The sequence below is a fragment of the Physella acuta genome, unplaced genomic scaffold (genome assembly GCF_028476545.2).
Source record: "Physella acuta isolate Inbredline_101_S28 unplaced genomic scaffold, ASM2847654v3 ptg002186l, whole genome shotgun sequence".
In the NCBI taxonomy this organism is placed as follows: Eukaryota; Metazoa; Mollusca; class Gastropoda; family Physidae; genus Physella; species Physella acuta.
In genome coordinates, this window is record NW_026733687.1 from 64,355 (window position 1) to 91,181 (window position 26,827).

The following is a 26,827-nucleotide window of genomic DNA, read 5'->3' on the forward strand; positions in this document are numbered from 1 at the left end:
GTGTTACAAAACGTGAGTGTACTGTCTATCAACAGCGGCGGCAGATCTTATCGCATCATGCACGCCCTGCTCACTGTTGAGACTTGTGAAAACACACAGCCGGTCGATAGCCAAATGGAACAAAAACAACCTCGCACATTTTCGACTGGAAAATCTCATCAATATAAAAACCACAAAACAACTGATATGAGACAACGCCATTAAAAGCACTGAAATAAATTAACACCTACGATTGATAGAGAGACAACAAGATATTATTAAGTAGCGTTGTAATCGTAGTTAAATAGTAAAACAAACATGTGTCCGTATTTCTTGAGTTTTAATCAATTGGACGATCCTTCTCGAATTGTATTCAAATATGGAATAAAATATGTAGCTATCTGCTTGGAATACTAATTTCCATGTTGTTTACGCTAACGGTGATAAAGAAACAATATATTAGCATCTGTGAAGAAACAACATTGGAAAGCATGCACGTTTTTACTCCAACGCAATACCCTTGAAATGGATTAAAAAAAAAACTCGTGCGAAGAAAGATAACTCAAGAATATTTGCTGAACGAGAAAAAAAGAAGAGTTCCTTCTCAGTTACCCACCTTGGCGGAACAGTGTGACGTCTTTCCATATTTCTTCCGAAGCGAATTTAAAAAATGATTAAAAATATAAAATGTAGATTGCGATGTTTTTTTTAACAACCAAAAATCTTTAAAATGTTTAATAAATAATTTTTTCACTCTAAATAAATAAATCTAGATCTAATTTGAACGATATATAAAAAAAAAAAAAAGATTAAATATTTGCGTTTCGTTCACATGAACAATTAAGCTAGTGAAGGGGAGAGAATCTTATTAAATCATAATTGTTCTTCCGCATCCTGACAAGTTAAAGAAAGGGACGTCGAAATGTTTCATAAGGCGTCTGACATTAAGGGAAGCCACCTTAGCAATGCAAATGAGGGTCTGTAATTGTTTTGCAGTTCCTGTCACGTTTTCGCCAAATTATTGGGGGGGGGGGGGGGGGGGGAAGGAGGAGGGAGGGGTGGAGCAATCAAGGTTGTTTGCAGTAGAGGTTAACAACTTCCTTTTCCTTACTCAGCCTTACTGTCAATGCCATGCCGGGATTTTAAAAGCTTTGTTCTACACGCAACACAATCAAAGGAAGATAATTGCAACAAGAGAGTAACATTCTTTTTTTTTTTTTAAAAAGAAAAGAAAATGACATGGGTTAATTTAAATTGGGATAAAAACCTAAAAGAACTAAATCTCGTAGCACACCACGATCAAGTAAACGCATTTTTAAATTCTATAATTATTATTTGTGAGCGTTAATCCGATGATAATTAGAGGTCGAAACTACAATTATTCATTTTGTTTAATTTAGATTTAAACAAAGATATAAAAATCGTTGGGTAATACAGATAACAATGGTGAAGAAATGTTTAACTATTTCAGACAGTTATTTCCGGTAACTTTGTTTTACTCGGTGTCCGGTCAAAAACCCCCTGGACATAAACCCCCTGGACAACCCCCCCCCCCCCGCGACATAAACCCCCTGGACAAAAACCCCCCGCGATATAAACCCCCTGGACAAAAACCCCCTGCGACATAAACCCCCCCCCCCCCGGACTGAAGTTTATATAAAGAAATAATAACGATGATGTGAACCAAAAAATAAAAAAAAATTACATTAAATTAATTTAAATTTTTACGACTAAGAAAATAGATTCTACCTAAAAAAAAAATTGCTATTCGAAATCAAGGAGTGACCTTAGTTGTATTTGATCAAAGATGGGGGACCGACAACACCTTAGATATAGGGCATCCACATGTGGGAGCCGTGCGGATCAAAACAACACATTTTTAACAATACAAAAGATGTGAGAGATTCACCGGTGGAAGTTTGGTTCATATCCACCTTGGCACACAGAAGAATGGTATAAATACGACATCAAATTTATTTCTCCACAAATCGTATAATTTCTGGAATGGAGTTCGTTCAATCCAATAAAGGCAATTTAAAGGTGATTTTTGAAGGCTATGTTTATGTCAAGCAAAAAGATCTGGCGAACGGCGTTGTGTCATTTGAGTGTTCCAAAAGACGCAACAAGGCAGAATGCAAAGCAAAAATAAAGATTCATGGTGAACAGCTTGTTGGACGATGTAATGAACATTGGTATGAGCCAGACCCATCTCAACTTGAAGTGTGTAAAGTAGTGCAGCAGATGAAACAACTGGCAGAAGAAACGGAAGCAACACCCCAGCAGATCATCACTCAGTCGATTACTACGATTACTGAAGATGCCAAGGACAAGCTGCCCTTGGTTCCACACAATAGATAGCAGCTCTCGAATTTTAACTGTTGTTAAAATTTTTAATGAGTCCACCATTATTGAGTATTTGCGAGGCATCGCTCACAATCTGTCTTTTTAAAGTTATAATAAAACAGTTTTTTCTAATGTTTGTTTTGTATTTATATATTAATTTTGGTTCTCATCATCTTTGGTTTTTCCTTATATAAACCTCAATTGGGGGGTTTTTGTCCAGGGGGTTTATATCGCGGGGGGTTTTCGTCCAGGGGGGTTAAATCGCGGGGGGTTTTTGTCCAGGGGGTTTATGTCGGGGGGTTTATGTCCAGGGGGTTTATGTCCAGGGGGTTTTTGACCGGGAGCCGTTTCTCACACAAACTAGAAGAATTATTTTTGATTTGTTTACACAGATAATTCATACGCAGCATTTAAAATTAGCCACCAGCTCTTTGAATGTTGTCAGTGGGTGTATACAATTTATTTTCTGAGTATATGTGGTGCAAGTGTGTGTGTGTGTGTATTAAATTTTTTTTGTAAATACCATATGGCAATTTGAGATATATAAGCAGTACAATATTGATTACAGTGAGAACTATTATTCCACTATTATGTAACAGCTGTGTAAAATACTTGTATATATAACATGTTTTATTTTATTGGAGGAGGAGTCTGGATCAATGGAACCAACCTCATCAATGAGCTCTCGACTTCCTGATGCGCGAGTTTGGGTGCGCCATCGCAGTATTTAGCGGAAAAAATTCCAATAAGTTTAAACGCGTAAGCCAACATTTTTAACCCAACTATTTTTGTTCGTTTAATTTTTTTTTAAATCTATTAACGAGGCCTGGACATTCGTGTGTGCTCATACTTGTTGGGATTATTGATTGTCTAAAACATCAATACTCACATGGCCGGCAGAGTAATCCTGTTGATGAGCGTTCCAATGACCGAAGGACGACGGTCAGCCGCTACATCAAACGACTTTCTTCTAGGTGATTTCTCCACATTGTGACCAGCTTTCAGGAGGGACCCATCTGAAACACGGAGGAAATCTTGTTAACTTGAGGAATAGTTAAGCTCAATGGTTCTTATAAAGATACCCACCGATGGGGCGGGGATTAGGGTTAGAGCAACAGTACTAGCAAAATGACAAAATAATAATTTCGATTGGAACTTAAGAATTTGAATAGAACGTGTGAGAACTGGTGATGTGTGTGGTCGAGTTTGATACCTAACTGTGATTACGGTCATGCGATATAGATTGTACATCTTAAAAATGGACTACCTTAAATATTTTTTTTTGTTGTATCGTGAAGTTAGTTCCTCAACACATACAATGCATACATAAATGTATCATGAAATTAGTCCGTCAACAGTCCTGTAACATACTATGCCATAATCTACACATACAATACACACTTAAATACTTGTATCGTGAAGTTAAACCTTCAAAAAGTCATGTGACATACTATGCCATAACCTACACATACAATACATACATACTTGTATCGTGAAATTAGTCCCTTAACAGTTATGTGACATACTATTCCAAAACCTACACATACAATACATACATACATACTTGTATCGTGAAGTTAAGCCCTCAACAGTCAGTCATGTGACATACTACGCTATAGCCCCCACTGACACACCTCTTTCTTTTTTTGGTAAAGGTCTACTCAGCCGGCGGCCACAATAAGAAGTATGTTTTGTTCGTTATAAACAACTAGCCGTCCCGGCCAGGCCCTGCTCTGGCTTCTGTGAAAAACCTTTCCGTTAAAGACCATTACCTGTGTGTTTAGTAATCATCATAAACCCGGCATTGCCCACCCAAACCACAACCAACCAAAACAACAAAACGCAAACATAACGCTAACACAATTAGAAATACAAACGAAAACAAAAACCTAACAACAAACCCAACCACAACCACAAACACCAATACAAACACAAAGAAAAAACAAACGAAAACAAAAACCTAACAACAAACCCAACCACAAACACCAATACCAAAAAAAAAACAACGAAAAAGCAAACGAAAACAAACCAAATCCAAACGCAAAACCAACCAAAAACACAAATACAAACCCAAACAAAAAAAAACACAAACAAAAACGAAAAAAGAAAGAACAAAAACGAACCAAATCAAAACGCAACCACTAACGCAAACCCACCTAAACACAAAGAAAACACTAACGCGAACATAAACGCCCGGGGCAGAATCGCCTGTTTTAGCTTAATAAACGACTATAGTACCCCAACTTATTCATAGTTTTTGCACTCACTTAAACGAACGCGCCTGTTTCAATTTAATGAACAATTATAATACTCCAAGCTTATCCGTAAAATACCTAAAACATTTGCACTTGATCAATCCCCGCTAATTATGTAAGTATTTTTTTCCCAACACCAAAACAAAGTAATTAAAAAGTAAATGCTTTTCAACTAATGCAATGATTTCATAAAGGGAAGTAATTGTGTTTTGCCTAATTTATCAAAGGGAAGTAAGCGCTATAGGACTAAATAAAAACATAATTAGAATTTTTGTAAAAGATGATATTTTTTTAAAACTTGTGTTTAATGAACATGCCGACAATTATTACTATAATTTGAAAAATGAAAATGATTTCCCAACACTTTTAATAGTAACTTTTTAACTCATAAATTTAGACAAACGCGCACGATAATTGATCTAACACTTAAATCCGTAGAAATGCCAACGACAAACATATGCGTTACAGAATTGAGCTTTATATATTAGACTAGCCGTCCCGGCCAGGCCCTGCTCTGGCTTCTGTGAAAAACCCTTCTGTTAAAGACCATCACCTGTGTGTTTAGTAATCATCATAAACCCGGCATTGCCCACCCAAACCACAACCAACCAAAACCAAAACAACAAAACGCAAACATAACGCTAACACAATTACAAATACAAACGAAAACAAAAACTTACAACAAACCAACCACAACCACAAACACCAATACGAACACAAAGAAAAAAGCAAACGAAAACAAACCAAATCCAAACACAAAACCAACCACAAACACAAACCCAAAGAAAAAAACAAACGAAAAAGCAAAGCAAACGAAAACAAACCAAATACAAACGCAAAACCAACCACAAACCCAAAGAAAAAAAACACAAAAGAAAAAACAAACGAAAACAAACCAAATCCAAACGCAAAACCAACCTCAAACACAAATACAAACACAAACCCAATGAAAATAAAACACAAACGAAAACGAAAAAAGAAAGAACAAAAACGAACCAAATCAAAACGCAACCACTAACGCAAACCCAACCTAAACACAAAGAAAACACTAACGCGAATATAAACGCAAAGTGCTCACGGGGCTGAATCGCCTACTTCAACTTAATAAACGACTATAGTACCCCAACTTATTCATAGTCTTTTGCACTCACTTTAATGAACGTAGGCGCGAAACCGAACACGGGAGGCCCGGGACCCCAAAAAGCACCCTATCTGGGCGCCAGAGGACGCACCATGACGTCACCGCCTGATTGAACTTAGTAAACGCCTATAGTGCATAACTTATTTATAGTCTTTTGAACTCACGCGAACGTAGATACCATAGCGTACACCGGAAGGCCCGGGGCGCCAAATAGCACCCTGTCGGGGTGCCGGAGGACGCCCGGATTTGATTCACTTAAAGACTATAGTAACCTTTCTTATCCATAGTCTATCGCACTGTTTAAAACAAAATTATGCAGCATAGCGCTCACATGATAGCCCAGGGTGCCAAATCAAACCGTGCAGGGGCGCCGGCGGACGCGCCTGTTTCAATTTAGTGAACAAAAATGATAATACTCCAAGCTTATCCGTAAATGGAAAGAAATAAACGTATATGATTTGTAGGACCTGGCTTATTAAATGTTATTGATTTAAAAAAAAAATAATAATTATTGAACAGTATGTTCAGTGTATAGAATAAATAAAAGGCAGTGTTAAAAATACCTAACGACATTGCACTTAATCAATCCCCGCTAATTGTGTAATTATTTTTTTTTCTTAACACCAAAAACAAAGTAATAAAATGTTAATTCTCTCTTCTTAAGGATTTATTTTTCATTAAAGGGAAGTAACTTTGCAGTCAATACATTTCCGACACAATTTTAGAAATTTTATAAACGTCGATACACTTTTTAAAAATTTTATGTCGCGTTCATAATTGAAAATTATTCTTCTAAGTAAATAGAATGAAAATTGTTTTTAAAGACTTTCAATGGTAATTTTTTGACTCGTAAATTTAGACTTTGAGCACGATAAAAAATCTAACACTTAAATCCGTAGAAGTGTCAACGACAAACTTTTTTGTTTTTTGCCACACGTTACAGAACTGAGCTTTTTATATATTAGATTAGTCATGTCAGTTTTCGACTACAGGCGACACATTATCGTAAACCACTGCCTTACCCTCTCACGGTTGATGTGTGACACCATTAAAATACGGAAAGGTCTGTTGTCGCTATACTCATCTAACAGACACCATTAGGGGAAGATATGTTGTAGCTATACTCATCTAACAGACACCATTAGGTAAAGATATGTTGTCGCTATACTCATCTAACATAGGCACCATTAGGTAAAGGTCTGTTCTAGGTATACTCGTGTAGACAATCTATCTTCGGATCATTCCCAATATCAGACGATATAAAGTGGTCGGCGGGGTCGGGCCGTTAAAGCTCATGGCTGCTAAATCGAAAAGACTTGAGTTCGAACTACCGGCAGATGAGGCTAGTAAGCTGGGGACAGCAGCCCATCTAGGAGAGACAACTCCAAAATAAATAAAAGCTACGATAGAGCAGTTAGTTCTTGGATGGACATAGGCAGTGAAAGCAAATCCAGAAAGAAAAGCAGGCTAAAATAGTGGTGACGGCTCATAACAAGTAGAACACACATATTACTTTTGTGTTGGAGTAAATCCCGTCCAACCCCCAATTAAGCTGAAGGTAAAACACCTAACAACAGATTGTCACCACCTTTTGTGTTGGATGAAATCCCGTCCAACCCTCAATTAAGCTGAAGGTAAAACACCTAACAACAGATTGTCACCACAGACAGTCAGTCAATAGCCACTGATTGCAATGGCTTGCACTGGGGCGTATAGATTCAATTCAAAACATGGCCACAGATGACATGGCGGTAGTTAGTCAAGCGTTACTTTTGTCACTGTCTATTTTACTATTCAGTTCGTGAAAGTAAATTAACTCCAGGGGAAGTGTGTGGGGCAACAAGGCAGGGTACGTATGGTGTGTATAGGGGTGGAAACTAAACAGAATAAGTAATGTGTGTATGGGGGGGGGGGGGACTAGACAGAATAAGTAATAGGTGTGTATGGGGGGGGGGGGGAGGGGGGAAGGAGTGTGGCGGGAACGGTTCAGAATAAGAATTGTTTTGGGGAATTAGACACATTCGTGGGGGAGAGGGGGGGGGGGCTATATAAAATAGGTATGTTGTGTTGTGCAAAAAGTCAGAATAAGTAAGATGTGGGTTAGGGGGGGGGGGAGAGAGAGAAATTAGACAAAATAAGTAGGCTGTGTTGTGGAAGGTTCATAAAAAGTAGGGTGTGTTGGGGAACGGAACAAGAAAAAGTAGGCTGTGTTGGGGAACGAGTCCGATAAAAAAACACGAAACAAACATGTTTGGTCAAAAAAAAAAAACCCAAAGGCCTATAAAAATTGGATACACTCGCCAAGAGTAAACTAGGTCATGTCGATGGTACTTCTCGATAAACAGCTTTCTAACGCCGGCTACACGGAGGGTTCTCAAATGGTAATCTGCGAACCTGCACAACACGGCCCTTATTACTAACATTAACACGTGCGAAAATTACTAAAAGAGTGCGAAGTCCCCATACATGCTAGACCTGACATTCAGTAAACGAAACGGTCAGCTGTGGATTTGTTTGTGTTTACGTCTGGGGACAGGTGGGGAGGGGGTCACGTCCAGGTAACCTGTTGAGAAACCGTGGTCTGGTCTACCGAGGTAGACTTAGTCACAAAGTAGTCCAAGTCTACCGATATTCAATGACACCGACTGATCCATTGGTACGTCACGCAAAACCGTGCAGGCACCAACCGGTACAACTGGCTTAGCCGCACTAACGTAGGCGGCGCACACCAGATAACCGCCTACGACACGACTACCGTGTAGAGAGAACAACAACCACACACGGTGTTGCTGCGGTTCGACGATCGTAATAAAACATTGACGTATCGGAGAGATCCATGTACGGCAACAATCGGTGTTTTGCAATAATCGATTCGCCAATATTTCCTCAAAGCAAACAGCTCATCAATAGTCATGCCCCGCCCCCGGGCTCCTCAAACAGAAGTATTCAAATGCCGTGTTGAATTGGCCACCCACCCCATCGCTGTTGACGCTGGGGACCTGAGATAAGAGGCGACAACCCCCCAGTCCGGCACTTGTATAGGTGATGGAGAGCAACTTCAAGACTGGGAGTAACTGGGACTACCCAATTAATAAAAGCGCTACTTCAATACGGACAGATGAGATGTAATGATAAAAGATCATCATCTTTTCCCGTTCGTGAACATGACACATGGGGTGGGGGTGGGAAGGGGAGGTGAAGTAGAGGCTGTTTCAATGATCTCGTCATACTAGGGGATAGTGTGATCAGAACAATGCCCATCAGGTACCCATAAGAGCTGGGTGGACCCTGGGACGTCCCGCAGACTCGGGATCCGAACTCGAGACTTTCCAGTTAGCAGTCTAGCGCTCTACCGCTAGGCCACGCCAAACTATTTTTGAAGATAGTTAACACATTTTTATAGTTCATGAAAAGACAAACAGTTTAGCTCAATTTTAGATCTTAAAAAAAAAACCTTCATGCAAATAACCGCATTTAATCAAACCGAATGGTCAAATATCGAACACACATCTTTAAGAGCAGTAAGACACAGTACCAAACACGTCAACTCCAAAATCAGCCATCAGTAGAAATAGAGTGTTATCCACTCTAATCTAAACCTCCCGTACAGAAAACGGGAGTACCCGAGAGATATAGCACAGATTCCAGACAAATGAAAGGTAAACAACGCTATGCATGCCGTGCTCACACAAAGACAGCGGTTAATTTAACATGCCTTTATGCTCATGACTAATCCCAGCCCGACAAAGGCTATACTACACATTTCAAAGACGGCATTGGCCGAATATATTACACTCTCATGGACCAGCAAAAAAAAAACAACACCCAAGTCATAAGATAGTTGTGCCTGTCTGCGTTCGGTACCAGACACCAACAGATGATAACAGTAATTTAGATAGTTTGAGGTTCCAGCCATTTAAGTGCATCACGCCCACGTTACCAATGACAACCTTCTGTGGCCTCTACGAATAGTGTGGTCTACCCCAAACATTCCTACCCCATTCATCACCACACACAGGCCTACTATGCTCACCACTAGCAAGCGCGTCTTAGGGCGGTCAGCGCCAAAACAGGAAATGGAAAAATCGATAGTAAAAAAAAAAGGATGAAACGATCTCTCGTGTGCTTAAGTACTGATGGAACAAATTTAGAGAGATGGATTAGTGTCGTCTATAGTTTCATCACATTACATTGGATTAGGCTGTAGTAAGGGACAACACAGTTTAACAGGTAGAGCAGGCAGTTAAGTGATACAACCATTGTAAAGTAGGTGGATAGATCTATGTGATACAACAATGGTAGAGTAGGTGGATAGAGCAAAGCGATACAACCATTGTAAAGTAGGTGGATAGATCTATGTGATACAACAATGGTAGAGTAGGTGGATAGAGCAAAGCGATACAACCATTGTAACGTAGGTGGATAGATCTATGTGATACAACAATGGTAGAGTAGGTGGATAGAGCAAAGCGATACAACCATTGTAACGTAGGTGGATAGATCTATGTGATACAACCATTGTAACGTAGTTGGATAGATCTAAGCTATATCAACAGTAACGTATGTGGGTAGATCTATGTGACACAACAATGGTAGAGTAGGTAGGTAGATCTATGTGATACTACAATTGTAACGTAGGTGGATTGATCTAAATAATATAACAATTGTAGGTTAACATATCTAAATGGCATAAAAATAGTTACGTAGATCTAAGCTGTGTTGCAATAGCAAGATAGGTAGACAGACCTAAGTGAAACAACAACTGTAAATAACAGTAGGTAAATATATCTAAAGAGTGACATAAATGGACAACTTACGCGATTCTAAATCGGTAAAATCTGAACATGTTCTACTTCTCGTCATTCAACTGGATGTAAACACAACACGAATCTTAGCACAGTATATGTACGCTAATCCTAATCCACTGAATGTACACAGATCTTATATCTTAAGATGCAGACCAACACAAGTCCTAGCTTACTGGATCTTCAAAAATCTAATACAATAATGAGTACATATACATATCGTATGTCACACCATGTATATGAATCCTAGTTGTCTTTTCGGGACATATACAAATCTTACACGACTGCTGTAAGATAAGAAAATCCTGTAACATTTGGTGTACACAAACTCTATACTATAAAATGTACACAAAGCCTAACTCCTGTATCAGAGTTTGTGTTGTAGCTACTACCGAGAGGGTCTATCATCAGACTTTGATATTCTAAATCAAGAACCCCAGTATATCAACACGTTGTGACCCCCCTCCCCCCTGCACGCATGACATCAGTCTACATGACACAATTTCTTAAAATATCCTGTCACGCCACACTCTAATTTAGCTCAAAAAAAGTTCCGATTCGTCCAAAGCCTATAGATCTATGCAGACTTTAAAGCAAGGCTTATGTAAATAAAAAAAAAGCAATGAAGTGGCGTGTTTGGGTGTGTGTGGCTTTGCTTAGGGCAAAACCTGAACGGTACGCTCTGAAGAGGAAGGTAAAAAAAAAAGGCAGCTACGTTAAACAAAAGTAATATTGCCAATCACATTACACATATTGATCTGTGGAAGAATTCTTCGGGGCTGTTTTTGTTTGTCTAAATAAAAGATTAGGGCGTGTAGCTTGGTGTACATGCGAACAGAAAAGAGGAGGGGGGGGGGTGCCTCTCGTTACGACTACTGACTTATAGAGCAAGAACATTTAAGTACATGCGCAGAACAGCAGAACCGAGGGATGAATGGGTCAAACAAATATAACGGCAACAACTGTACAAGATCTACACAGATGTTTATTTTTAAAAAAAAAACGAACTTCATCGGTTGGTGTTACTAGCATACGCTTAAAGGCACAATGTTTTGACCTTTCAAAAAAAAAAAAAAAGAAAAAAAAAAACAAAAAACATTTTCTCTCTACAGACTTTAGTAGACAAAAGGTCTTCGTGACGACACACACATGCTATTCGTACTTGAACAAGAAAAATAAAAGAAATGTTGTTAGCGTAAGGCAAGACCCAGAGACATGATTATTTAAAAGCCAAGAACTAAAACAGAATCAGAGAGGAGGGGAATGTGGCACAATGTCACGTGACCACACTGAGGTCAAGCCATTTACTCACGTGACACGAGAGAAAAGAAAGACGGTAAATGTGAACATCACGCCATTCGTTTCTCGTCCAAATTTTTTACCAGTATGCGACTACGGTCGCGCTGCTCATGCCCCCCCCCCCCCCCCCCTCCGCCCTTCCATATCCCCCACGCACTTAGACCTGTCCAATTCACTTTTACGGGTGTTATCTCGACTGCCGTGCGATCTAACGCACATTTTGCCCGATTGTTTAGACAACAACTTTACGCCTGTAACTATTTGTTTATCAGCAACTGTCTGCCGGCAGTCTTTTGCTGATAGCACGTTTCTAAACGCCGAGAGAACTTTCAAGGTGGACTTCAACTGGGTTTTTTATTATAGCTTTGATTGTACTTGAGTCTTGACATAGCTCATTGGCCGCAATAAACACAACCGTGATTTTTCCCACTAACACCCAATCCCTGGACACTAAAGTGGGAAATAAAGTATGGAATCCTAACTCTAACAATACAGAGTCGAGATGCAGAAAACAATGGTTTATAAACTAGAAAAGTTTTATCAAAAGTCAGTCTAATGTATACTACCAATGCTTAGTAAGTCACTTTCCAATAACACACTGGGAGGGAAAGGGGGGGGGGGTGGAGAAATTATTTGAACGAATAATCTCCTACAACAGTATGTACTTTTATCAAATAAAATGTAAAGAGGCGAGAGAAACCAGCCAGTGGAAGAAGACACCGTGTCTCATATTTCGGCTCACAACGGTATAATACAGCGCACTAGATGGGAAACGTGCCCAAAAAAAATAATTTCCCCTCAAGCTACAGACGGGTCCATTCTGGTACTTGGTTAAAGGTCTGCGTGTACATGTACTCAACACAAGACCTATTGTAGGCTATAATATACAGGCCTACGGGTGAGTAGTGTTTCAGAGGTTACTCCAAGTGCCCATTGCTGACATTGTAAGTTTCAGAAGTGAGGACAGTACTGATAGAGAAGTGTATGCTAATGAGGTGACGTAAGTGGACATTACTCATATAGAAGTGTATGCTAATGAGGTGATATGAGTGGACATTACTCATATAGATGAGTTTAGACAAGAGGTAACACGGTATACGAAAGGCTATTTTTAGACCAAAATAAATGAATACAACAGGTTCTTGTCATAAAGCTACATCATCATCATTTTCCCTTCGTGCCCAAAACACGCGGGGCAGACGAAGTATAGTTCATCTGCTTCAGAGACCTCGGCATATTGAAAGGGATAGCGTGATCAGCACTATGCCCCAACCGCCTTTGTTAGGTACCCATCAGGGTGGACTCAGGGACGTTCCAGTGATTTCACCCCGGATTCGAACTCAAGTTAACAGTCTAGCTCTCTACCGCAAGGCCACGCCGTCCCCCATAATGTAACATAAGTGACGGCAAACAATATTAACAGTACACAGTAAAACCTGAAATGTTAAAACATTTTAAAAAAAGAGAAAAGATGAAACAATTTTAGGTTGCATGTTTCCCGATTGTCTAGAACAGGGGTCTCCAAACTTTTCAGTTCGAGGGCCGCATTAACTATCAAATTTCAGTTCGGGGCCAGTTTCTTCCGGGCATGTCTTTGATTTGTGTGTGCAAAGTTCCTCAGCCATCACCAACAAACGGTTTTTCCGTGGACAAAAAGATCTCCGCGGGCCGGATGAGAAGACATCGCGGGCCGCATACGGCCCGCGGGCCGTAGTTTGGAGACCCCTGGTCTAGAACTAGAAAGGTTGGATAAAAAAAATAAAACTGGCAGGACAAAAAAATGTTAACAAGGTTTCCTGTCCAACATCGAATGTTTACATGCTAATGAAGTTTGACATTTACATTTTGTTTACGTGCTCGCCCCCTCCCTCCCATCCGCCGGCCCCCACACTGGACACTAACAAAGTTTAATGAATCAATAAAACGTGGATTTGTTTATCAAATAAGTTTACAACTGGGGTAATTAAAAAGAAAAGAACGAATAAAAAGTTACATTTAAACATCTAAAATCAATCTACTGCTGCACAAAAGTGTAGCCCTCTTGTATACAATGAAAGCTGCAGAGGCCTCGAAGAATCTCACTATAGGGGTCCTTTCGTTTTATTCAAGCCCTTCAAAAAGTCGGCTTCTGACGTCAGAACAGTTAATTTGTTTGAACTTTTTATACATCCAGAACACACGTCTTTTCTTTTTTAGGAGACAAAAGAAAAGCCTGGGTTATAAAACCTATAGACTGGTAGGTGTTGAAACAGTGGCGACGGAATACTAGTGTGGATTCGAAATGTATATTTAGGTCTACCTACGTCGTGAACTGCGATTTCTAGAAAATGGTCGTTTGATTATAGAATTTCGAATAAATATTAATTTACAAACCAAAATATGTACTCTTTTTTTTTTCAAATTGTACGCATACTTACTGTGTTATTTTTAAAATTATATTTTTAAAAATTGAACACATTAAAACTTTTTTTGTATCTACCATTTTTCCCAAACAGTTTGATTACTTCTAGTACAGCACGTCAAGCACAACGAGTTTTCAGAGGAAGCCCATGACAAATACACCTAACTAAACAGTAAGCTTATATGTAAATCGGGCCTAGGTTTTTTTTTTTACAACTGCGGGTATGCAGACAGAGGCGTAGCGACCCGTTCAGGTGAATTATCAATCCCCTGACCCCAATAGTTATTCAAGTTGGCCAAAAAACCAATTGGAAAGATTGAGGGCGCTTTTTACCAGTCATAACCCCATAACAATCTTTACTTTAGTGTCACTTGATGTAGAAAACTGTTACATTTGTCTGTAAAACCAAGCAGCAGTATATTTTCTTGAATCTGACCCCGTTTGGCACCCCCGCCCCCCATGCTACGCCTCTGAATGCAGATATTAATATCAACGTCCAGCTTAGGCTATAGATATTAATTAAGTTAATGCCGGCTAAAATAAAACTGGATGCCGTGTGACAGGTTTTGCGTCATTGTAATCATAAAACATACACATGCTGATTAGATGAATACAAAAGTGTGCACATATAAAGGACATAAAGAGACGTGTGTGCGATGTTTAGGGGCTAAGCATGTATTCAATCATATGTTCAACCAAGCATAACAACCAAGAATTAATAGTTCTATTCACCCGGGAACACTTAACGAATCAGCAATATAAATCTCAAACATGGAGCATGATTTGTTCTATAGAAAACTAGACGATAAAAACATTTCAAGTAATTAAAAAGAAGTGATTATATTACTCACACAGTGTGTCAGATGGTAACGCTGAGATGATAATCAGGTTTATACATGAGATAATTTAGTGCTAATTAATAAACCCGTTTTAAGGTTATTGGAGTATGATAAGTCACAAAGTGGCATCAATGTGAAGCTATGTACGGTCTTGTGACAAGAAAAATGTATTTCCTAGACGCAATCTATCTGTGATTTAAGTGTACGTGTATCAGTACCTAAACACAAACATACCAAGTGAAGTCCCACATACAAACCCCTAGATACGCATATGACTATAATAATAAGATTATGGTTAAGCTTAAATAGGACTAGAGCAGTGGTTCTTAACCTGAGTTCGATCGAACCCTAATGTTATAGTGAGTCAGTCTAAGGGGTTCGGCGGAGGTCAAGACACACATCCATCTAATACGATTCACGATTGGATTTCGTCAGTGCGGACACTAGAAGGATTGGGCCAATGAGCATATGAAACTAGTGGGGTTCGGTAATCTAAACAAGTTAAGAACCACTGAACTAGAGTAATAAGAGAATATATTGGCAACAGTAAAATAACCATTTTTATACAATTTGACATCGTATTAATTTAATTACAAACCAAACATATAGTCATATCCTAATTCTCACCGTATCACATCGACCCGTGTATTAATAAAACATCCATCAACAAAAATGTGTTTGCCACTGCTGTAGTAGGGGGTAATCCATACCTTATGAATTATAGAGATGCTTATGGCGATTACTGCTGAGGCAACCTCAGGGCTACTTTAAACACACCCGTACAACAAAATACCATGCTGACAAATATTCCCAGTCAAAATCGATCTGACCAAATACGTAAATATCACATTGGCTTGCGCATTAACGAGACCACCGAATGTTGCATCGATCTAATTGGACAAGCATCTCCACAGATGTCAAGGAGGGTAATCACCAAGTCTGCGTCACTTCCGCTAACGTCCACGGCATTTCAATGAGACACTAATTCACAATGACGCTCTTTATATTTACTACCGTATGTTGGAATGTTGTTCCTTATACACATTACAACTATTTAAAAAAACCAACAACAACTCGCCAAAGGATTATGCGACCTAATCAGAAAATATTAACATCGGTCATTAGCCTGTAGTGTAACACTCCATGTTACGAAATGTATACGTTCCAATACGACGTTCGTAACTAACCCCCCCCCCCCCCCCCCCCCATAAAATAGTGCGTTAAATCAATCCCCGACTCAATCGAAGGTTTTCTTCTAAAAAAAATGTCCACATACGCCAGTGGAGTCGGTGCGTCATTAAAAATATATCCAAGAAAAGCAATTTATCCCTCGGATAACCCGGGGGTTACTGCCCTCACACCGACACCGTTTTAATCAAGGCACGACATAGACTCGCGGGGCAGCAACATCGCTCATTTTCAGCGCCGCCCGCTGCGTTCATCCGGTCTACAACAACACAAATATTTGCCCGAACAACGACATGTATTCTATCGGCCATTCACAAAAAAAAAAAAAAAAAAAAAAAAAAAGATATATATATATATATATATATATATATATATATATATATATATAGCAGCACAAGGCTTATATTTGTTTTAAATTTTTTTACACAGAATATGGAAATCCTACAGACTGGTTATTTGATTTAATGGTGGCATATAAAATACACACGGGTACATACACACATGCATCTACTACCTATCTTACCATCCATCTATGTATGTATGTATGTATGTATGTATGTATGTATGTATGTATGTATGTATGTATGTATGTATGTATGTATGTATGTATGTATGTATGTATGTATGTATGTATGTATGTAAGTATGTAAGTATGTATCATCGCCGCACAGCTGTTAGAATTAATGTGCTGATTAAGCATGCGGCTGGTACACAAGTACACTCCACCTATAAAACTAATTAACCTACAGCAATCGTTACAGCCAACGGCAAACACACCTGCAGGTTCAGGGCAAGTAGGATTAACCGTTTCTTTGACCATGTTGGTGTGGCCGGCACTACGTCAGGCCGGTCATTACTGAAATCACAGAACCCAATCATGTTGGATGTTGCTTTGACTTCGATAGTCCCTGATATCAATTAGAGTTTGTTGTAAAGATACTTTCAGCGATAGTGAACCAAAGAGCCATATTAAAACCCTAGATTTGGCAGAACTTGTGTACCAATGAGCGATATTAAAACCCTAGATTTGGCAGAACTTTTGTGTACCAAAGAGCCATATTAAAACCCTAGATTTGGCAGAACTTTTGTGGACCAAAGAGCCATATTAAAACCCTAGATTTGGCAGAACTTGTGTACCAAAGAGCCATTATAAAAACCTAGATTTGGCAGAACTTTGGTATCTGGCGCAATATTTGTGCTTGTAAGAATGGAGAGCTGCATTAAATTATGACTTCATGGCTTTGTGTGAATTGTTCGTGTATTGACCGATCATGCAAATTGCGTGATTCATGCCATACGTTGAACTCAAAATATTTATCGACACATTAGAGCAGATGGTGGATGCAATGATAGCATTCTATCAGGGATGACGTTTTATGAAACGTAATATCGTAGACAGACAAAGATGTATGGAATTTTAGACAGAAAAATAATATGATATTGTAGACAGAAAGTATGATAAATTAATAGCCATCGTACATGGCTGCATGACAGATGGTAAACCTATGTTTAATTAGTTTTAGTTTAGCTATATAGTATTAAAGTATTAATGTAGACTTTATATTTGCAGGTTGAGAATTTAATAGCATCATATATATTCAATGATAAAAGCAATAACAGCATGATTATTATAATTATTTTAGACAAGTCTTGTTTTTGGTCATTTTTCAGTTGATTTTACATAATTATAAAAATTAATCTGATTTACAAAAACTCTGTTTGACAAGTGGAAATTTACTATGAAAATGGAGAACTATTTTTTTTTAATCAGGAGTAAAATAACAGTAAAAAAATTCAGAATATGGCTTAAAATATTTATCACAAAATAACACCCTGGCGCGTCATATATTGTATTAAAGCGGCCTGAATACAGACGTGCCAAATTTTCACATCAATATTTTGGTCACACACCAATGATCCAGTCCCACATCAATGATGTGGTCACACATCAATGATCTGGTCACACATCGGTGCTCCCTGCAGCTTCCCAATACAAGCTGACATACAAGCTAGGTGCAGCCATAGCAACCTTTGCCAAACTCATTTGGCTAAAAATATCATTTGAAAGTCTGTGGTTCAGAGTCCAACACCTGGCTCAGGTAGGGAACCAGGTACACACAATTAACTGTCCTAACAATGCACAGAATCTATTAGGCTTCTGTCAGCCAGGGCTTGAATGTCAATACCTTTCTATTATTGGGTGCATTTTAATACAGACTCCCTTCACTATGGACAATGCAAATTTCCTTATTTCATACAAACACATTTAAATATGTATATCAAACACAAGTCATGTACTTCTACTAAATATGCTTCATTCATCTAAAAGTTAATTGCACTAAGACTAATAATGCTAAAAAACAACAATTTTAAATTTAAAAAAAAAACATGTTCAATATTGGCAAAAAAAAATTTTTTTTAAAGAAATAAAAAAAAAAAAAGCCAACACCCTATCAGAGAGAATGCCAATGAACCTTTTTTTTTTCCAAAATAAAAACCCCATAAAAAACAACCTGAATGAATAAGATGTTCAGAATTCTGCCTGAAAAAGTCTAAGATGTAAAGGAATCGGCCTAAAATGGACTACCTGATTCAGCCATAAACCAAACAAGTTAGCTCTCAAATTTACCCAGTGGAAACACTTTTAACAGATACCTCACCCCCACCCTAAAGGGTTTTATCTCATTTCTAGACAACACAGGCTTAGGGTTACAAATATCCCCCTAAAATGGCAAATATGATATAGCCATTAAATAGAAAACAGACAACTCCTCAGATTTACTAAGTGGATACACCTGCAACTGTTTCTACATTTTTTACAAAAAGCAGACAACAATATTTATTTGATTAGTAGATGACTGATGCCAGGTGTTCAGTTTTAAAAAAAAAAAGTTGTAAACATTTTACCTTTTTATTAATTTTAACCAACAACTTAAGAACATGTTATGTAATTTAAGTTTTTCTATTAAAGCATGGGTCTCCAAACTTTTCAGCCCGAGGGCCACATTAACTATAAAATTTCAGTTCAGGGGCCATTTTCTTCTAGGCATGTCTGATTTTTCTAGGCAAAGTTCCTCAGCCATCACCAACAAACGTTTTTTCCGTTGACAAAAAGATCTCCACGGGCCGGATGAGAGGACCTCGCGGGCCGCATCTGCGGGCCGTAGTTTGGAGACCCCTGTATTAAAGCATTAAGGTGCATGTGCAGCTTAATTAGTAGCACATAGAACAGGTGTGCACTGTGAGAAGCCACAGAAGTAACAGAGAACAGCTGCACACCTGATACTGTATTTACTTCTAGATCTGACCACATGTAAGTCGCAAGCCATTCATTTGATATACACTATGTGAGGTCACAGTGGTAACCTAGACCAGCTACACACCTGATACTGAATTTACGTCTAGATCTGACCACATGTAAGTCACCACCTACTCATTTGATGTACACTATATGAGGGCACACTGAGGTCACACTGGTAACCTAAACAGCTGCATATGACATGCTAATTTACTTCCCACTGCTGGGTCCAACCACACCCTAGCCACCAGCATACACTGTGAGTAGCCTAAAACAGCTGGGCAAAAGTTAGATTTGTGACCCTAGTCAACACCTGCATGTACACTATGTGAGATTACATAACCCTATGTGAGGTTGTAGTAGTACCTAGAACAGCTGAACTAAGTTATTTGTGACCACACCCAAGTCAACAGCTGTATGTACTCTATGTGAGGTTAGTTATGTCAGATTACATACACTATGTGAGGTTATGTACATACATTATGTGAGGTTGAACTATTATATGAGGTTATGGTAGTGCTATAACCAGCTGAATTAAGTTATTTGTGACCACACCAAATTCAACAGCTGTATGTACGCGAGGTTATGAACACTATATGATGTTTTGGTACTACCCTAGAACAGCTGAACAAAGATAACTTCCTACAACTGGTTCAGCCTTTACTCAAGTTTCTCCCTGACAGTGACAAAACACAGGCAGTTGACCACAAGAGGGTGTTTAATCAAATATTTCTCACATCCATGTTACTGGCTGCTTTAACAGTGGATTTCCATCAGGCTTTTACTTCCTTTATCACTGCATCATACCACCTGCTTTGGAATTGAAGGCTAGTTAAGTTAGTTCGGGCCTCAAACCAGAGTACCTAACTCATGACTTAAGGGTGAGAAAAGGTCATTCAGTTGCAAGAGCATGTCATCCCCCATCCATGAAGACAAACTACAATTTAAAATCTAGATCACAATATAAAATCTAGATCTACAGTATGCTAGAACAGGGGTCTCCAAACTACGGCCCGCGGGCCGCATCCGGCCCGCGAGGTCCACTTGTCCGGCCCGCGGAGATCTTTTAGTCCAAGAAAAAAATCGTTTGTTGAAGATGGCTGAGGAAATTTGCCCAGAAAAATCAAAGACATGCCTGGAAGAAACTGGCCCCCGAACTGAAATTTGATAGTTAATGCGGCCCTCGATCTGAAAAGTTTGGAGACCCCTGTGCTAGAACAATGGAATAATTATAATGCTAGATTTACTTCCTAATTTACTTCCCCCTTAATGTGACTGGTCTTTACTGACACACAATCATGATGTGTTTCACATCTTTAAATACTGCTATAGAAACCCCAGCTGAGTGAAGCTAGTTTTACTTTTCCCAAGTCAGCCCCTAACCAAGTTAGTTGTAAGATTTTCATTAACAGACAGGCTGCAACTGGGTAATCAAGGCACTTCTATTCTCAAACTAAGCAGTATACATGCTGTACATAGTCATGTGACACCAGTATAGAAGATAGAGAAAAGCCTAATCTCACAGCTATTTCACACCTTTCCCTGTTTAAAGTGAAGGTAAATAAGAAGAGACCTATTCAGCTGGGACTACTGGTGAAGAACATCTAACACAAATGAATGCTACCATTATTCAAGTCCTAGCCCTACTCTACCAGTGTATTAATTGCTGTGCCCTATGCATATCAATTTACAGAAGCACTAAGTGCTTAGGTGAATAGCTTCAAGTGAGGCATGTTTACATGCACTTTGTATATTAATAGTACATGTAAATAAAAACATACCCTACAAAACAAGTAAACAAATCTATTTACAAGCTGATTTTATAGCATAGACCAATACTCACATAGCACTGGTTCTATGATCCTATCACTAGACTGGGAAAAAAACTGCACAAATATTTCTCTGGGAGTAGAGACTTCTTGTGTCACACATGAGAGCACTAACTGTGGCCAGAGCTCTACACCGGCACACAAAAATCAATGCTGCTCTAGTACTCACCACATTCCTCTGATAACTGGGTTATACAGAATGGCACAAATGACATGTGCTGTCACTTGCTAGGTGGGACACACTCTGATCAATGGGGACACCCGTCTCCCAGCGCAAGAGGCTGGCCAGTTACTCTCTTCTTTCATGGTGCACCTAGAGTATTTGTTATGCAAATAACAGCCCCCACCCTACCCGCTCCACTACATGTTCATGGTTGAGTGGCTTCAGCTATTGATTGCATCAATATTAGATGTAAAGAAACACCAAAGGAATTATTGACCACCATGGGTAATCAACATAGTTTCAATGGCACAGTAACACAGGTGTTTCATATACATCACAAGGAAATGGTCTTAACTTTTGGTTTACTGCAGTAATTATAAAATACTAAAGAAAGACGGTATCAACGGCTTAGGTTTAAAGCTACAGTCATCGTGAAAAACTAAAGAAAAGGATTAAAACTATTTAGGTTTAACACTTACATAATTATGAAAACCAAAGAAAGCAGTCTAAACTATTTAACGTTTAATTCTTCAGTAATTTGCGAAAAACTGAAGAAAGGCTCAACTTTCTGTTAAACATTATGCTATTGTGAAAACCATAACCATCTTATTTATTATTACAAAAATGACTATATTTGCTTTGTTAAATGCATGAGCTTGAAAGAACTCATCATACCTTGAAAATAATTAAAGTAAACTGTTATTTAGTAAGAATAGGTTGGGAGTGGAGAGAGATGACAAATTACAATACTATATTGAATATTCTTTGAGTAAGATAAGAGATTTATAGACCATGATTACCTTCAGTCAGCTATAAGAAAGTTTTCTTTTCAGACCTGACATTCAATAGGGCAGATGAGGATAGTGTGGTTACCTAACATAAGTGGGGTACCCATTATTGCTGAGTGGACTCATCAAGACATCCACAAGTCTAGGATATGAATTATGATTTTAGGGTTATCAATAGAGAGCTCTTTGCCACTAGTGAGCTATGCCTTACTACAATAATATTGCAGCTAAGCTTGTATAGACAGTAACTAAACTCTGACAGATCCCACCATTACAACAGAGTTTTATTTACTATGCCAAACATTATTCCTTATAAATCCATGAACATTAGGAAACAAGTTTACCCTAGCATTGCACACAAGAGACTAGCAAACTAACAATGCACAAAATGTTCCAATATAATACAAATCACTGGGATTTTACAAACCTAGTGTTAATCATTATGTCATGCATACACCATTGTCTATTAAACCATTTCTTATCAGTGAACAGTTGATACTAGACAATATAATCAAGACATTCATGGGTCATGTAACCAACTCTTAGATCAATGAGTCAGCAGATAACTGTAGTATATCAAACTAGCTGACACAGTATATCAGCCCACACAATGTTTTCAACGTAGGCAACACAAAGTACTTTAATACAGAACATTATTTACGCAAAATAATCAGCCACACTTTATTTCTAAACTTGATCCTTAAGATCAAAATAGGCTTTACCAGCTATTCAAAAATATATTCTTTGAGGGATAAAGAAGAAGTATGGTTTAACAAAAAAATGACATATGATCATTTCATTGTGATTATTTTTTATTAGAATTTAACATTAGAGTTTATTCTTGTTAAAGTACCAGTATGTGTTTATTAAAATTAAACTAAGCAGATGTAGAACTGGTTTATCTAAAAATGTCAGTATAGTCTTATTACAAGCTATCAAGGATCTTTTATTCCAGTTTAAATGGCAGGGACAGGGTTAGGAGAAGTAGACTATAAAAAAAGCTTTGATAGACCCTATTCACTGTAAGTCAGCATAAAAAGAAAAGTAAAGAATCCTCTGTAGACCTAGTAATCCATTGGGCAGATGAAGTAGATTTCATATGTCTCTTGACCTCGGCATATGAAGAGAAGGTGTGTAAGTTAGCATAAGTACTTTAAAAAAATGTCAAGTCAGTAAAAATGAGCCACACTGATAGGCTAAGAGTTCTACAAAAACTTTTAGACACCTTTATTGTTTAGTACTACAAATATAATTTTTGATGGTGTCAAACAATTACCAAGCTAAACAGATTAAATAGACTAAACACCAGCATAGCGGCCTCTCTTTACACACTGATTTGCCTAAGCATTTCTATACACTTCAGTGTGAAAAACTATCAGTGGGTGTCACACAAGGAGGGGAGGTGGGAGTAGGAAACAAGAAGTGTAAAGGATAAAAAAATTTTACTGACACAGTCACGCTCCAGTTGGCTTCATGCTTGCCTACAAATTTAGGGCAGTTTTTAGTTCAGTTCACAGTTAAAAGTAAAAACTTTCCTACTCAAATTATAAAATTGTGCGTGTTGTTTCCCCAGCTACCTTCATGTATGGCCTAGAAATGTATGTCAATTTTTAATTCAGCTTGCAGTTAAAGTAAAAACTTTCCTGTTCAAATTATAAAATTGGGCCTGTTGTTTTGAGGTCTAAACAATGTATCATTAAAAGTATAGTTCACAAGATAACAGGAAAGCATAAAATAGTATTAAATTTTAGTATGCATATAACTATGTAAAAAGTATCAACAGTGTTAATTAATACTGGAAAATGTAAATTAATCCTTGTACTTTGCCAGTCTTTGTGTAGCTGACTGTAAAAATTAGGTTCAATATTATCGGATATTGTAAACACCACTCTAACTTGTAAAAAACATATTTATGTTTTGCTAATCATAAGTCAGAAAAAGAAAACTTAAATAAAAGATAATTAAATAGTAGATCTATTCCAGGGGTTCCCAACCCCGTGCGCGCCATGGCGCCCGCCGAACGATTCGTATGTGCCCGCCTCTCACTATTCGACAGAGACAGAATTTTTTTCATAAACATTATTGAAAGGTTGAAGGGGATGGAAATCGAAAGTATGAGGGGGAGGGGGGGTGCAAATCGAAAATTTGAGGGGGGGTGCAAATCGAAAGTTTTGTCCCCGGGTGACGGGAAGGGTCGCTACGCCTCTGGAAGGAGTTTGTCGATTTAAAATATGTGGTGCCCGCCACCCTAGCGATATTTTAGAATGTGCTCTAGAGTAAAAAAAGGTTGGGAACCCCTGATCTATTCAGTAGCGTAGCGAGGGGGGGGGCTTATGTCCCCGGGCGCCGACCTTAGGGGGCGCCAAAATGGATTGGAAAAATAAATTGAAAGGTTGAGGTGGTGCAAATTGAAAGTTTGAGGGAGGGGGGGGGGTGCAAATCGAAATCTTTAGGGGGGTGGTGCGAATCAAAAAGTTTGTCCCCATGCGCCGGGAAGGGTGGCTACGCCTCTGGATCTATTTGCTAGTACAGCACAGTAGGGCCTGCTCGAAGGCTTGACCCAAATGAGTGGGCCTATGACAATTACTTTTTAATAGGGTCTATTTACCAAGTAAGTTGGTGTAGTGTATGGAAGTTGAAGGGATATGTAGTGAGCCCAATGCTCTGACATCTTTCCTGACCCTATTGTATGTCAGGTAGACTCAGTGATTGGGGCCCAGGATCCGAACTTGAGACTTTTGGACAGAGTATTTGTGCCATTAGGCCGCAATGAGGCCTAGGATTATTTCTAGAATAAATCTAGAGTAGATTCTTTCGGTTAGGGACTGGAAATAGTAGAAACTTGTAACATAATTTTGGATTTAGAACAAGAATTTCTAAGAAATTAAGTACTAGATCTAGATCCAACCCATTTTGGCGCCCCCTATGGACAGCGCCCTAGGCGACCGCCTAATTCGCCTTATAGGTAGCGCCGGCCCTGGACTAGGCAGAGGCATAGTGACGAAGGGAGTGCGGACCGCACTGGGTGACACCATTTAGAATATGTAGAATAAATATTTTTTTGCAAGTTCAATGAGGGGTTAATTAGAGTAAAAAATATTTAAGTACATAATCACGATCGCGACTAGCAGGTGGGGGAGGGGAGAAGAGGGGTCGACACCATAACGTAAACATGCAAACTTTAGAGAAAACAATATTACGACAGACTAGTTTAAGTTTTAAAACCCAAGGGTTCAAAATTTACGGAGAAAAAAAAAAGGGGGGGGGGGGGTGACACCATGACACCCGACCTAGCGACACCACTGAGACTAGATCTAGATCTAGATGCTTAGCCTAAATCTAAAGAAAAATAAGAAATAGTGATTAATTAATGAATAATTAAATGAATAGGCCTAAATAGTGTAATACGAACTTGATAGGAAAGATGTAAATTATTGTAAATCTAGGATTCTAGATCTAGTTCTAGATCTAGAGATCTAGAGTCTAGCTCTAGATTTAGATCTAGATCTAGAATCTAGATCTAGGATTCTAGAACATTTCTAGACATCTTCTAGATCTAGATCTCTATATTCTAGATCTAGATTAGATCTAGATCTAGCTAGATCTAGTTAGCTAGTCTTAGACTTCTAAATCTAGGCTGGATCTAGAATCTAGTTCTAGATCTAGAGATCTAGATCTAGATTCTAGAGATGTAGGACAAGAAATCGACATCAGGGTGTGTTGTCAGATCTGACATTTTCATGCCTGTTCTTTTTCAGTGTGATGATTTTATTTTAACAGCACAGTCCCCCAAATAAATAATAAATTAATAATAAAGTAGACTACTGCAATAATGCAAGATCTAGTTTCTACATAATGAAAAATAAGCAGCTATAATGCCTACCTCAAAGTCGAAACTAAAATAATTACGAATTGATGAAAATACGAAATCACAGAACACAAAATATGTTAACATAAAAATGTTACATCTTGTACCGAAGACTGCAAAGAGAGGACTACTACAATGCGATGCGCAGTCGGCTGCTGCTTGTCTGGATTGTCTTTCCCTGTCTCACCCCCGCACACTACACATTGAACACACGACCGCGCTCAATCTGCACATACTAGCCACACCGTGACCTGAGCAGAACGTAACCTCGTTTCTAAGGACAGATCTGGGAATCCTGTGTGTTTAGCTCCGTTGACATCATTGATCAATACCCCGTTAGAAGCTGATGGATATTAGAACATTACGTTTATGAACACCAGACGGCAGAGCCGGCGTTAGGGGGTGGCGAACGGGGCGGTGGCCATAGGCCCCGCGCTTGAAGGGGCCCCGCGCTTCAGCAATGTCATTGTTATCTGAATCAGTTTGTAAACTTAAAAAAATTGTTTCTGAATTCAATTGGGAAAAACTAAATGGTCGAATGCCGACGTTGTTGATTGTTATAACTGAGGCCACGTTTGATGTTGGTGAGTCCCACCTGAACTGGAAAGGCCGTAATTCGATACAAAAATAG

General features: G+C 38.7%; 1 protein-coding gene across 7 annotated transcripts in view; it reads right to left on the reverse strand.

Annotated features, from left to right (window-relative positions):
- LOC131932481 (transmembrane and coiled-coil domains protein 2) overlaps nucleotides 1–26,355 on the reverse strand; it is a 53,548-nt gene extending 27,193 nt beyond the window's left edge. For 6 of the 7 annotated variants that reach the window (XM_059289395.1, XM_059289394.1, XM_059289392.1 and 3 more), the window contains exons 1-2: nucleotides 10,536–10,619; nucleotides 3,212–3,338 (exon numbers count right to left, since the gene is read on the reverse strand). In XM_059289395.1, coding sequence (XP_059145378.1) covers nucleotides 3,212–3,338; nucleotides 10,536–10,581 — 173 coding nt within the window. In that variant the 5' untranslated portion in view covers nucleotides 10,582–10,619. Of the gene's footprint in view, nucleotides 1–3,211; nucleotides 3,339–10,535; nucleotides 10,620–26,211 lie in introns of those variants that run through there. The other variant, XM_059289397.1, reaches the window with a different exon arrangement.
- Nucleotides 26,356–26,827: the final 472 nt, after the last annotated feature.